This window comes from Nyctibius grandis, chromosome 3 (assembly GCF_013368605.1).
Source record: "Nyctibius grandis isolate bNycGra1 chromosome 3, bNycGra1.pri, whole genome shotgun sequence".
Classification (NCBI taxonomy): Eukaryota; Metazoa; Chordata; class Aves; order Nyctibiiformes; family Nyctibiidae; genus Nyctibius; species Nyctibius grandis.
The window spans coordinates 55,185,034-55,199,594 of record NC_090660.1 but is presented as its reverse complement, the minus strand read 5'-3'; the positions used below and the strand labels follow the sequence as shown (position 1 = coordinate 55,199,594).

At 37.7% G+C, this 14,561-nt stretch overlaps 1 protein-coding gene across 9 annotated transcripts in view; it reads left to right on the top strand.

The window, feature by feature from the left end:
• Nucleotides 1-14,561, top strand: part of PTPRM (protein tyrosine phosphatase receptor type M) — a 522,696-nt gene that overhangs the window by 447,904 nt on the left and 60,231 nt on the right. For all 9 annotated transcript variants that reach the window (XM_068397302.1, XM_068397300.1, XM_068397299.1 and 6 more), the window contains one exon: nt 11,283-11,370. In XM_068397302.1, coding sequence (XP_068253403.1) covers nt 11,283-11,370 — 88 coding nt within the window. The remainder of the gene's footprint in view (nt 1-11,282; nt 11,371-14,561) is intronic.

The window sequence follows — 14,561 nt, the reverse complement described above, 5'->3', positions numbered from 1 at the left end:
CACCAAAGTTTCCTGTGAAGATCAAAAAATGTAATGAACCAGCACAATGAAGTGCTATCCTTTTTTTTTTTTGAAAGGGCACTGCAAGCAGACCCCTATCTATTTTAGCCTACCCTACAACTCTTACTTCCCCTGAAAAGTACTATCTTATCCACTGGGAAAAAAACAGCAGTGTGCAAAATATTTGTGTTCCATCTGTGCATGCCACTGTACTCTGGCTTTTATCTTGTAGTTTAATATGATGTCAGTGTCACCCTGTAGCAGAATTAAAATCTTATTATGTGAGCTTTGTTTCTTTCTTATCTTCTGTCCAAGCTGTATTAACTAGAACAGCCTAGATACACGCATGAGCCTTGAGGCTGACTTAGTGAGCAAAAGCTGAGGGGTGCTTTATCACTTCTGAAAGGTTAGATCAGCTGTGTGTACATTACAACTTGGATGAAGATAGGAGGGGTTTTGTTCACTTTTCAAATTCAACATTTGTTTGCTTTTGTTTTGTTTTTCCACATGCTGTTTTCTGTTGCTTCAGGGAATTTTATTATGTTCAAGGTTTTTCCAAATCGTGTGGTTCTAAATCAGAAGCAGCTTGCCTTTACAGGGGATTTGAAGATGTTATCAGGTTTTCTATGCTTGGGTCAGCTGACAGTTTAAAGAGTCAGGCCGTTCTTGTGAATTCTGAGCTCAGCACGCTGTCTCGATTACAATGATTTATTCAGATAAAATCAGGCAAAAATATTACTAGATTAGATAGAAATGTGTCAGAAGTCACCTTTCTTATCAGCGTACGTGTCCACCAGTTCAATGTTGATCACCTTTCATTAGAAATAATCTTCAGCAAGCAGATGACAGAAGTGCACAGGTATTAAATAGATAGTACCTCTTCAGATAATATAGTTGCTCGAAGAGTAGTGTCCTGGCCTACGGTGCCAATCAAGTGATGGAAAGTAAGTATTTTGCCATGCAAAGCAAGTATTTCCCACTTCAGGAAGAGTTTCTTGGAATCCTTAAACCTTGTTTTGTGCATTACATAGCTCTCATCAATCACTACATAAACTGTAAGTGAACAGAAAATTATAATGTTTGGTTCCTAGACAAACTGGCTGCCCAGGGTTTGGATGGATGGACTCTTCGATGGGTTAAAAACTGGCTGGATGGCCAAGCCGAGAGAGTGATGGTGAATGGGGCAAAGTCCAACTGGCAGCCGGTCACTAGCGGTGTTCCCCAGGGCTCAGTTTTGGGGCCGGTGCTGTTCAATATCTTTATAGATGATCTAGATATAGTGCACCCTCAGTAAATTTGCAGATGACACCAAGCTGGGTGGGAGTGTCGATCTGCTGGAGGGTAGGAAGGCCCTACAGAGGGATCTGGACAGGTTAGATAGATGGGCCGAGACCAACGGCATGAGGTTCAACAAGAACAAGTGCCGGGTCTTACACTTCGGCCACAACAACCCCATGCAGCTCTACAGGCTGGGGGAAGAGTGGTTAGAAAGCGGCCCGGCAGAAAGAGATCTGGGGGTGCTGATCGACAGCCGGCTAAACATGAGCCAGCAGTGTGCCCAGGTGGCCAAGAAGGCCAAAGGCATGCTGGCCTCTATTAGGAATAGTGTAGCCAGCTGGTCTAGGGGAGTGATCGTCCCTCTGTACTCGGCACTGGTGAGGCCACACCTTGAGTACTGTGTCCAGTTCTGGGCCCTGCACTTCAAGAAAGATGTTGAGGTGTTGGAGTGAGTCCAGAGGAGGGCGACCAAGCTGGTGAAGGGTCTGGAGGGTCTGACCTATGAGGAACGGCTGAGGGAGCTGGGGTTGTTTAGCCTGGAGAAGAGGAGGCTCAGAGGTGGCCTTACTGCAGTCTACAACTACCTGAAGGGAGGTTGTAGCAAGGGGGGGGTCGGCCTCTTCTCCCAGGCAACTAACGATAGGATAAGAGGACACAGCCTCAAGCTTCGCCAGGGGAGGCTCAGGTTGGACATCAGGAAGAATTTCTTTTCAGAAAGGGTTAGTAGACATTGGAATGGGCTGCCCAGGGAGGTGGTGGAGTCACCATCTCTGGATGTGTTTAAGAAAAGACTGGACATGGCACGTAGTGCCATGGTCTAGTTGACAGGGTGGTGTAGGGGCAGCGGTTGGACTCGATGATCCCAGAGGTCTCTTCCAACCTGGTTGATTCTGTGATTCTGTGTGATTTTAAACCAATCGCAAACTCTTCTCTTTACTATAGGAATAAAAAAATTTGTAGTTCTACTTTTTTCATAGCACATTGTATCTTTATGCTCTGCTTTAATAACATTTCATTAGCTCTTTGAAACCATTCCCTGGAGCAAGCTTTTGTTGTTTGTAAAGTAAATCAAATATCATAGTGCTAATCTTTAGGAGGAAAAACTCAAAAGAAATATTTAAATCTTCTATTAGTTTTTGGAATTAAAATTTAAAGTGCACAAAAGATCCCAAATCATATTCTCAAATCTCTAAGGTACCTAAAAACACTTTGTAGAATCCACCTGCCTGGTAACATTCTGAGTTCAACAGAAAAAATCTAGGAGTGAGTTCTATGCAGTATTGTGGAAGGAATGTTTTGCTTGGCAGAAAGGCACTTGAAAAAGAGATTCTTGATCAAAAATTGGAAACAAAAAAACAAGATGAGAGAAACCCACAGTTTTCCAGATTCTAGTAGAGTAGCAGTGCACAGGCATACAGACATCCCTCCAAACAGAGGGAAAGGAAATGAGAAGCAGAGTTGCAGCCAAGGAGGAAAGAGGAGTTGGAGGAAACCACTGCTAGGTAAAACAGGTTGTCTTTTCTTCTGCAAAGCTTACTCAACCGTAAGTCTCAAGGAGTCTTAGCAATTAGTACAGATCTGTGATGCAAAAAATCAAAGCCTGTGACACGGTTGACAACAATATTGCAACTTGCTCACTCTGGAAGTTCTAGGGGTCTGTCACTGTGGCTGCTTGTAAAACAACTGCAACAAAACAGCACCAGAAGTTAGAACTGTGACATTGGAAAAAGGAGCAATTACACAGACAATTTGGCAGCCAATACCTACTTTGGATACTTTATCCTCTAATACAGGACAGTGAAGTAAGTTTTCAAAGATGGGGGCAAAAGAGGCACATTATCATCATCATCAATAATAATAGTAATAATAAGAATAATACAATAATAGTAATAGTGTTGTTAACTTCCATTAATTAAGTCATAGCTAGGTGGTTGTAATGGTACCTTGGATACCTGCATTAGCTCAGAGTTGATGTTCTCTGCCTTCACACAACGTCTTAAGATACTTATCCTTTTTGGCCTCATTCAAACCACATGATAGTGATCAGGCTGAATATTTTCCTTCTGTCCAAGTAATTTGAATTATTTACATGTTACCCTTCCGAAGATGGTATAAAATAGTTAATTGATCTTAAAACCCTTATCCACACATTCAGTGCACTCTATGTAACCTTGAGTCCTGCCCCTTTTGTGTAAATACCTGTTTCTTGGTAAGTAGGAATTCTCATTAAGAAATAAATAACTCTGCACTTTCTTTTACTCGTGTAATGTGCAATCAACACATGTAATTACATACTTTGGAACAATGTAAGGAGGAAGCAAGCAGATAGCAGAGTTACTGAATAATGAAGTGGATAATTTTGTTCACAAAAGGATGGATAGTGGCCTATGTGGTAATCAATGTCTTTCTGGTTTTCCCCAGAAGAGGTTTCCTATCAAAGCACAGTAGTAGTTGGTATTCAGTGTAGCCTGTGTTCATTCACTTTATGTTTACAGCCATTACAGTCATGAGTGTTGCACAAGCTCACTGTCTTCTTGAAAATGTACAAGGTATGATAGTTGTGAACAAAACTTTTAAATACATATCGTGTTTAAAAAAAGTGGGGGAGGAAGAGGGAGTTATGAAAATCCCACATGCTGTACATGAAACCTATTTGTTAAATCCTCCAAAAGCAGGAAACCTATTTTCGTGAAAGGCAATAAGCACTACTTGAGACCAACTTTAATTTTTTTTTTACTCACAAGCTAACAGTAATATATCCTGCACATTAGTTACAGTGCAAGTGTGCATATTGTACACAGAGGGTCCTTTCTATAAAAAAAAGGATCATAAAAACCTTGTCAACATACTGTATTTTTCTGCTGGAGATAAATCAGGAAGATTAGTAAGGTTAAGTTATTGCTATCTAGTATACCAGGGAATAAGTTTCTAAATCAGAATTTTAATTGTATGTTCTACTGCAGTTCTCTTACTAATTCACGTTTCACCTTATTTCTAAAATCTTTCCTTATACAGAAGTCTTAAGGAATTTTAAAGGAATTAAAGTAATGGAGTTTTTAGAACTTAAGTAGGTAAAATGGAAATGTCTCTGAAAGCCTATAGAAACTAGGTTATCTATCAAATTTTTAGACCACTCTGCGAATCTGTAAAGATTTCTGTTCCTGTTGTTGAATCTTACAAGTGAACTTCAGGTGTGGCAGTGTTAGATACCAAGATAAGAAATGATGTCAACAGATCTCATAAATAGGTTGGTTTAAAAAATATATGGAAAGTAATTCTTTGTTAGTTACTATAGAAGTACTTCATGACACTCTTTTGCAGTAGTCATCGTTTAAGACCGAATGACAACTGGTCATTGGAGACTAAATGTACTCAGTTTCTAAAATATTTCAATCACAGATGTATGCAATTTTACAAATGTTATGACTTACCTGTTCCATAGGGGAGAGGACACGGTCCAGGAGAGAAGTCAGGTGGGTCTGCGTGGTGGTTCCAGCCATGCCATGTGTTCTCTTACGATGTCTCTCAGGGGGCCTCCTCCCTTGTCCTCTGCGTCCTCTCCCCAAGCAACCCAGGACACTTGTCAGATACAGGACTGGGTAGAAAAGAATCCCTAATTCTTGATTATCTTGTTCAAATGCACTTGGTGCTTAAAAACTAGCTTTCACCATGTCTGGCACTCACAATCTGCTATTCCTGAAGGTGTGCAACACCTTCACAACTTTCACAGTGACTGACAAGTCACTTTCACTTAAGGTACTTCTCTATTCTTATAACTGAGATACCCTCTTATCCTATAGTGTTAACTAAATGTTGTGCATTTGCTAACACTGTTGTCAACTGGAGCTAACTCATGCTAACTGCTACAAGTATCTATGTCATTAAAGATACCAGACCAAAGCAGTTCAGTCATTTTAATATGTTTTCATTATGCAGCTATAGCTTGACTGAACTGGCCAGCTGTCTAGGGAGTACCAAAGCCTGTGACTTTAAAAATAGAAATGTATTAGAAAATACACTAATTGCAAAGCATCTTGCTGCTGAAAAAATGAGCACACCAATATAATGACAGAATTAGTACCAGATTTTGGTCTTACCACGTGGTTTTAGTCCTTTTTTTGAAATCCAAATGCTAAGTCATGCTGTAGTTAGTCAGTGAGGAGGTAACAGTTCCTCTTCATTTCAACTTTAATGTAGGCAGTGACCATGATGTTTTAGTGTCCCCAAAAGACGAGAAGGACCTTTTGCTTTCCTCTTCTCATGCGTAATGTAGACTAACCTAAATGAACCTGGGAAGGAAAAGACTCTATTTCCTACCTCTGCCTATGCAAGCATTTATGAATGGATGTTTCTTTTTTTTTCCACATCAGTTCAAGGAGCCACAACCACATAAAGGAGCATCAGGAACAATATTAGAGAGTTGCTGTATGTCGGACTATAACTGTGTATCTGCTTTAAGACTGATTTGCGCCTTTTATCTCACACTAGGAAAACCTTATGTAAACTATCAGCGTAATTTTTCCAGAAAATTCCAGACAGAGTGAGGAATTTTTGGTGATAACATCAATATATTCTATTTGCAGCAGTCTGTATTGGTTTTCTTCCTTACGTGTTCAGACCTAGCTTACAGTAACACACTGGTAAGTGCTTTGTAACTGCTGAAGGCAGTTTACATTGATTAGATAGATTTTCACATTGGCTCTTGCAACAGACAGTTTTCAAGGGCAGGCATAGTAAGATGTTTTTTTAAATTCCATTATTTGAAAACTGGACATAATTCTCAGTGATTGAAGCTGACAGAGAAGAAAAAGCTGATGGTGAATATATTCTCTAGTGGCACGCTGTCATCTACAAATGCTTTCAGTGACCAAAGCAATGACTGAAGTATGAAGAGCTCCTTGCATACAGTGGGTTACATCAGTGAAATCATTTACCACTGCTCACAAACACTTGGGGTGATCTATTACTTGCAGGTGATGCATTTTCAATGATAAAATCTTTCCTCAAAGTGACTAGAAGATTAAAAATGTTGTTTCATAGCTTGGAGCTCTCTGCAGATTTCTTTAACGTAACTAGCAATGACTCTTCCTTCTTAATTCCTTAACAATCTAAATACTCAGTTATCAACAAACTTTAATGTGATTATTTCAATTTTCTGTTTAAAAAAAACAGTTAATGTTGTTAAGTAACAAGAACATCCTCACATGCAAGATATTTTGCAGATTCTCAATATTGAAAAACCAATGAACTGACAGATTTACTGTACACATGAATCTTGCACTGTTCATTAAATGAGTCTGAAGGTCCTTGTCCTCCAAACATTTATGGACTTGCTTAAAATAAAATGTGTATTTACTAGGGTTTGTAAATACGAGGAAGAGCCTAATGCGACACTAGGACCTTAACTCAGAGTTTTTAATGATGCATTTTTTCCAATTGTAATCTTCCACATACAAAGTGGACACAGCAGTATGATATATGTGTAGGTGATATATGTGCAGGTAAAATTAACGATGTATCTTCACTATCCAATTCAGGGCATTTTCGGCATCTAATTTAGCTGCAACTCAAAACACCTATGGTAGAAATGTAAGTTTCTTCTATAGCTAATTGAGTTTAGACAAGGACCTCCATTAGGACCTCCGTTAGTTGTCTGGTCTGGCCTCAAGTAGACAGTGTGCATAACTCTCTGCATGTAGCTTAAAAACAAATCCAGAGGCATTTATAACTGAATAGATCAAATTACTCATTTTGCTGAAGTACATCTTAATCTGGTTATCTAGAAATAGCAATGGAAAAAATGGATGGTATCAGTGGAGAAACTTAGGATCAATCAGGAAAATCGGACATCATAAAGAGTCATACATTTAAAAACAAATCCACAGATCAAACTGAAGATTGTTACACAGTGAAATATGCATTTCTTTGTACCTGTGAATAATATTCTTGCTTATTAAGTAGACAGAGCAAGATTTATGGTGTCCTTAACTTCTCATTTCTTTGCTTGCAAGAGCTTGCATTTTGTAAATGACGCCTAGCAACTATGAAGTATTTTTTGAAAAAGTTGCTGCTTGGCTTTGGATTAATAATAAAAATAGTAATTGCACTCAACACTCTACGTTTGTAGATCTTAAAGCGCTTTCAAAGATGCATTATTTTTGCTGTCCTTAATTGGAAGCATGAAAATCTAGGATGGAATGTGTGTTGCCAAAAATTACAATCAACAGAGTCACAAATTGTATCCTAAAGACCTCATGCTATTCTCCACATTCCAGCCTCTTCAAACTGTACTTTTATATATGTCCCTTCCAATATTTTCTGGTTTTATGAATTTTAAATGAGGAAAGGGAGTAATTTTAAAAATCTGTATTTGCAATGATTATCTTTTCCTCTCATTTGAGATATTGCAGTTATTTTCTAGCCTGAGGGTCACAGTGAATTAGCCCTTGGCAAATATTTAATTTTTAATGGAAACCGCTGCAGCATTGAGTTAAAGCAAGCAAAAGCTCCACATTCATCCTAAGACGATCCTGCTGCTGCATCACTGACCAGTTCTCATGTTCCATATACAGCAGTTCTGTATAATTCAGGTTTTTTTCAGAAACTGTTTTATCCTGATTATTGAAATATTTTCTAATAACAGAATGACATTTGACATTGCATACTGAAATGTCTGCTGTAACAACAGCTGGCTTTAAAAGTGTTTCATTTTTCAAGTAGGTGATGTAGGCTGGGTAGCCAAGGTTTAGTGTGATTTGAGTTAAAGAAATACTTATTTTAAATGATTTGAGAAATGTCCTACACTCATTTTCAGTTCTCCATTGCCCTTACCAGACATTTGGTGGAATGAAGCTGTTTGGGAGCATATTTCTTCCTAATAGTCCACATTTTTAAGAAACTTTTAAGGCTGAATTAGAAGAGCCACTAAGATAATGTGTGGGCTGTTCTGCAGCCCTGGAGAGTGATATGTCAGGAAAGACATTTTAAAAATTTCTGTAATGAAACATATATTTCTCACAAGTAAGGAAAGAACTTGACAGATCATCTGTTATGAGGTATCTGTCTGTTCTTTATTTGTGGGACAAATGGGATTTCTCCTTATAATTCATTGTGGGTTATCGTTCTGTTGCGGTTTGTGTAATGGCAGCACACGGGGAATTTAGGAAGTGACACTCCAGCTGTCTTCTACAATAACTGTTTCTTTTTATGCTTTTGCGCTGTAATACCTCTTCCTTCAAATTATCTTTTCTGTACACTTCTTACTGAAATACCTAAGTGTATCCCAAAATGAATTTTTAAAAAAATGGATCTACATAAATTACATCTATTTTCCCTATGTGATAGGTTTTGTTTCATTCACTAATTTATTGATAAAAACACAAAGCAAAATATATATCTGGAGTTCTTTTTCTATAATACATTTTTAATAAAGAAACTGAAGTCAATATGCAGTAGCTGGAAACATAAATCTGTCTCCTGGTTTTCATTATTGTGTGAGGATTGATATATATGTATTCTAAACAATAGAATTATCTATGTTGCAGATATATTATTAGGAGATATTTTATCTGTAAAGCTCATTAAGCTTATCATTGTTTTCAGAAGTTCCAAACAAGTGGGAAAAATGGAACCCGTACATAAGCAGATGAGAAGCAGACGAGCTGCCCAAACCAGTACATTGCCTATTGTATATCTTCCCTGAATTCAATACCGTGCAAATCTTTCCCAGTTGACTCCAGAGATTTACTTTAATCAATCAGTTTAAAGCAATTTTGTGAAAGTTCGTTAGTGGGACAGGGAGAAGTAAGAAGTCCCTAGGAGTATATTTGGGTCCTCCGTATTTTAAGGTGTAGGCTTGGAAGCTGTATCAGCAGGACTCTTTCTCTGTAACAACACAAGTAATTCTTAGTGAATTAAACCCAAAACCACTTGCTGGGCACTGTCTTATGGATCAATTCTGTGAACTAGTCTCTAGCAGAAGGACTGTAAAAAAACTAGAGTTCTCTGTAGTCTATCTACCTGCCTGAAACGCAAAATCCTGAGGAATATATCAGGTCAAGTTTTAGATCAGAAGAATGATTAGTTTGTTCTGCGTTTGGAGCTTTGTTGCTGAACATTTCCATCTCTGTTTTGCCTTTAGCTATGTTTAGTTGTTCATCATCCAGTGTTGTCCGAGATTAAGCGTGAACTTTGCAAGAAATTGAGACATAGGTCTTTGCCCTTGGAGAGCAATTCCTTATGCAGTTCAGTCTGGCTTATTACAAAAGTATTTTCCATCCGCCCTGAGTTGAGAGTGCTCTGGAGTGGGAGGGCTTGCTTGCTTTAGATGCCATTGACAGATATGTAATGAGATAATGACTGGCGCCTTTTTGGTGAACAGCCACAAAGCTGCAAATCATCTTAAGATTTGCAGGGTTCCACTTCTCTATCCTGGCAGCAATCTGCATTTCTCAGAGCTGTACCCAATGATGGTACACCATGATTAAGGAGAAACTTGCTTATATTAGTGGGTTTTAATCATTTCAATTTGCAAACCTTTAAAAGTTTTCTAAGAAAGTGTGGAGAGATGAAGGACAAACAAACTGAAGCCTTTTGACAAGGCTTCTGTTTTTCTTAAGTTATTTTTTACAAACTTTTTAGAAATAATCCATGTATTCCCAGGAGTTTCCATATTATAAATTGGAAACCAGCACTCTAGTGAACTTATTAAAAGAAAACTCATTTAGACACTGAGTGCCCTGTGTTCCATTGACTTCAGCAGGAGATCAATGGTTTATTTTGACTTTTATGCTCTTTACTAATGGAAATCATCGGGATTTGAACAATGGATTTCAAGTATAAGGGCAAAGGACATTAATAGTATACTGTTTAATGGGCATTAATCTATTTTAAACCACTCAGAATGTGTTCAGGTCATGTGAGAGATACAAACTTCCCAAAGTTTTCTTTGTTTAGTGTGGGACTTAGCCATATTTGCCTTCCGTTACCAGAAAAGTAAATCATGTACCTTCATGTCCCTCTTGAATCAAAAGAGTTAATGTACTGATCATTCTAGTAAAAAGGTCAAAACATGAGTTAAGACCATCCATCGTCCTCATAGAATTCCACTGGTTTGTTTGGCAACTAAATAATTTTAACACAAAATTAATAATTCAATATGAAATTATAAAATGCATCTACATTATATGACTTACAGATATGGTGCGTAAATTAAGAAATTGTGCAAATGCTTTTTTTTAGAACACAGAATGCACAGGACAGGACATAACAACTTGCTTGCTGCCCTTTTGGCAGCTTGTGCGTTTTACGTTAGTAAAAATACATTTTTAGCACCTTCAACTTTCTTATTTACATTGAATTTATTAATTACAGCACAGAGGCTGGGTGAATATTAGATTATATCTTTCACAAAATCACATTATTTTTATTCTCTGACAAAATAATCATCTTGGTGGTATCATAAATTGTATTTAAAAAAAAAGACACATACATGCTAGTTGAATCCAAAATTTTTTAAATGCCTATATATGTTTAGATCCATGAGGTAATCTGCCAAGAAGTAACTGAAACTTGTTGATATGCCAAAAATAAAACATATTAGTACAGTGTGTAATTCTGCACTCAAATACTGGAGCAACTTCAACATTGATGAGGAAGCTCCTTCACCTTTGTGTGTGTATGAAAACTATGCGGAGAATCTGGATAGCACAAATGAAGGACTCTTAGTGTTGCAAGCGTGCAGCTTTGGAAAGGTTTAATAGCACTTCACGTGCAAATAATTCTTCTTGCTATTACACAGATAATCTCATGACAAATTTTAGATAACATCTGAAGCTATGTATAAATACCATTTAAACAGAGACTCTCATTTTTGCTCAATAAAAGAATCAGTTAAATGACACTTTAACAACAATACCCGCAAGTACTGTTTGCCTTTCTCCTTGGTTTATCCATAAGATAACTGTTGCTGAGTGCTCTTAATGTCACTTTCTTTCCTTTTTTAGAGTTTTTTTGAAGGACAGTCTGCACCGTGGGATTCAGCTAAGAAAGATGAGAACAGAATGAAAAATAGATACGGGAATATCATTGCATGTAAGTGTTGACAACATAATTGTGCACTGTGTTAACTTCCCTTCAGACCTGGATAAGAATGACCACCAGCCTCGTGCTCACATCAGCCTTATATTCCTCTTCTCTAATTAAGAAGATAAAAGTGAGGGAAGATGTTACTTTTTTTTTTGAGAAAAATGTCAGATTTAATGCATTTTCACAACTAGCCTTCTGTATATCTTCCATCCTGTGATCAACGTTTGGCTAATGCAGAATGACTCCTTTAACCAATACTCAGCTGTAACAGCTCCCAAACTGCTCCTGGCAGCTTAGTGAAAGAGTACCCATGATCGCATCAGTACCTTGATATTGGGCTCTGGATATTGTAGGAGTGGACAATACTGCTGCTTAAGTATTCCTTAATGACAGCTATCCTGACTTACCCTGTTAATGCTAGACAGACTCTAAGGAAAAAACTGAATCTCTATATTTCACTTAAAAATGCCAAGCTTGATAAAGACTAGGTATACTAATAATCAAATAACTTGAGGAGATGACAGCATGCTTTGGTGAATGAACTGTAAATCTGGCATTATGAGATTGCAAAATGTTGTGGCAAGACATGCTGCACATGAACATGGGGGCAGAAAATGCATCAAGTTCAATAAAATTATATTATTATTTACACACTGACGTCGTTTCACTTAAAGGGTAAGTTCCCAGTGTGATTGTTCCCTGATTGTTCCTTCAAAATGTAAGTTTAAGATATGAAGCATATGTGTTTCTACTAGCCAGCCAGATAACCACGAAGCAGATATAAGCAGAGAAATAAGCAGCAATCACAGCATATGACACTGCTGGAGGTTAGAAATCATGTACATGGGACAGCATAGAAGAATAAACAGTGCTGATTGTCTGAACATTTGGAGGACCTATGGAAGGAGTATGTACTGCATATTTAACTGCCTAACTTCAGCACCTAGTCTAGGTGCTTGTCCAGGCACAAATATAGCTAGATTTCCTCATCAGTGAACCACATGGACTTGACAGAGAAAAGGACAGCTCTTCTGGGGGAATTATTCAGAAATAGAGTCCATTTGAATGCTTCTGAAGCACCACCTCAGGAGGTCCTCTCTGCAGTGCTTGTATAACGAGTCTAGAGAGAGTCCAGAGACACCAGCTCCTAACGTAGTGCTTGTATAACAAGTCTAGAGAGAGTCCAGAGACACCAGCTCCTAACGTAGTGACCTACAGTAGGTGGTGTGAATAGACCCTTATATCACTGTGGCCCAGCTGTGCTGAGACAGTTTGCAAAGAGAAAACAGCTCTGTAACTTGCTGCAGAAGGAGGAGAACCCACAGGAAATGCTTGTGGAGGCAGAGGCAAGTTAAGCAAGAGGTGCCACATCATTTTGAATGGACGTGATAGTATTGCTGTGTATTTTGGATGTATACTGTACTACTTACTGAAAAAGGAAATGAAATCTTCTAGGGAAATGTGAATATCGTGATGGGCTGGAGCATATGTAAAAGAAGATAAGTTAGCTAGATGTGGTTTTGCTTGTTTCCCTCCAAGCAGTCTTTAACATGTAACAAACTTGTTTTATGAGGATGCAGCAATACACTAGGTAACTATTATCATTTCATTAAAAATACTGAAGGCATAAATAAAAATACCAAAAAGTTTTATATTTATCCTTCCTGTATGAAATTTTAGTTCCAGTCCAAGCCTATGACAATTCTCTTTTAGTCAGTTTTAGTGTTGTCAGTCCCCTCTTTCATGTCTTGTTAGGCATCACCTTACACTTTGACACTCTTTGGTTGAAGAAAATAGAAGACTACTGGTGCTATATGTCTGAGATAATGAAGTGATGAGTAGCCAAGGGAAAATAAGTGAAAGATATTAGATACACAAATCAATGGCAATTACAAATGATAGTGAAGGCTTTCTGAGAGGGCAAATATAACTCAGATCATTTAGATCTCAATTCACTTTTAATGTCCTCAGTATTTAGCAAAGGGAAAGAGTTGGCTGGAATTGTTATCAATAACACCTCCTATTTATGTGGCTGTGAAAGCACAGATAACACAAGTTAAAATTAAAGTCCATTAGAGTTAAAGGCAGTATCTTAAAAGAGAGGCTGAAACCACCCACAGTTTGTTGTCTGTTAAATACACGTATGCAAATGGAGTAGGTAACTGTTTAATTATTTTATGTGGTTCTCTGCTGGATAAATGATCACTTGTTTCAGAGTCTGAGAGTACAACTTTAGCGGTCCACTTTTGAAAATTTGCCCCAGATAGTTGTATAAAGTATTTGCTTTAGTTGAAAAGCATTTTACTAAATTGCCCTTTTATGCTATGTTTAAAGATTTAAAAATACTGTGGTTCAGATGCCACTGACTATAGGTACATGATTATAATGAAATATATATATTTTTTTCCGTAAAGCATTTAATGTATTTTTTTTCCATCCATTTATCCTCGTTGTTTAGAGTTTCCCCAAGATACTACTGTTACATTATTGCTTGTAGTCATTGTTCTCTGAGGGAACTAAAACAATAGCACCAAGCAGCCAGCATTGCAGGAGCTTGTCAAAATGGCAATATGCTTTACATTACCCAAGTGATGTGCATTTAATTGGCTACAGGCATGCCCTACCCACTGTATGAAAGTGGCTACAACTTGTGAGCCACTGTATCAACAAGCTGAATCGTGATCACAGTCTAGTCACCCACAGAAAACATGCTCCTTCTTTACTGAACACAAAAAGCTTTGTGTTTTCTCATTAGAAACTAAAACTAGCATGAATCTGCTAAATGCATCTTTTTTTACCTAAGAAAAATACTATTTCTGCCATAATTGTGTAGATTTATGCATGGATTTTGGTAAAATCTATTTGTTTTTCCTCAGGAGAGGTCTTGAGGTAATTTCAGAATGGGAGGGGTTCTGTATTTATTTTTACCTAACTCAATATTGACTAAATGAGAAGAGAATATTGATCACAGCTTTTAAAAGCAGCTAAAGATTTTAGGTGAGACATTTATAAAAGGATTGATTTGCAAAGAATCAGCAAGGCAAGTCCCAAGAAAGGGTCATTGGCTAGGCATGCTAATCAACCAGCTACTCAAGGGCCTTGTTAGAGATCACTCTCTGCAGGCTGGCTTATACATGTTGCAGGTAACATGAGAGGAGCAAGAATAAAATGCTTGTATTAATTATCTAGTACCATTT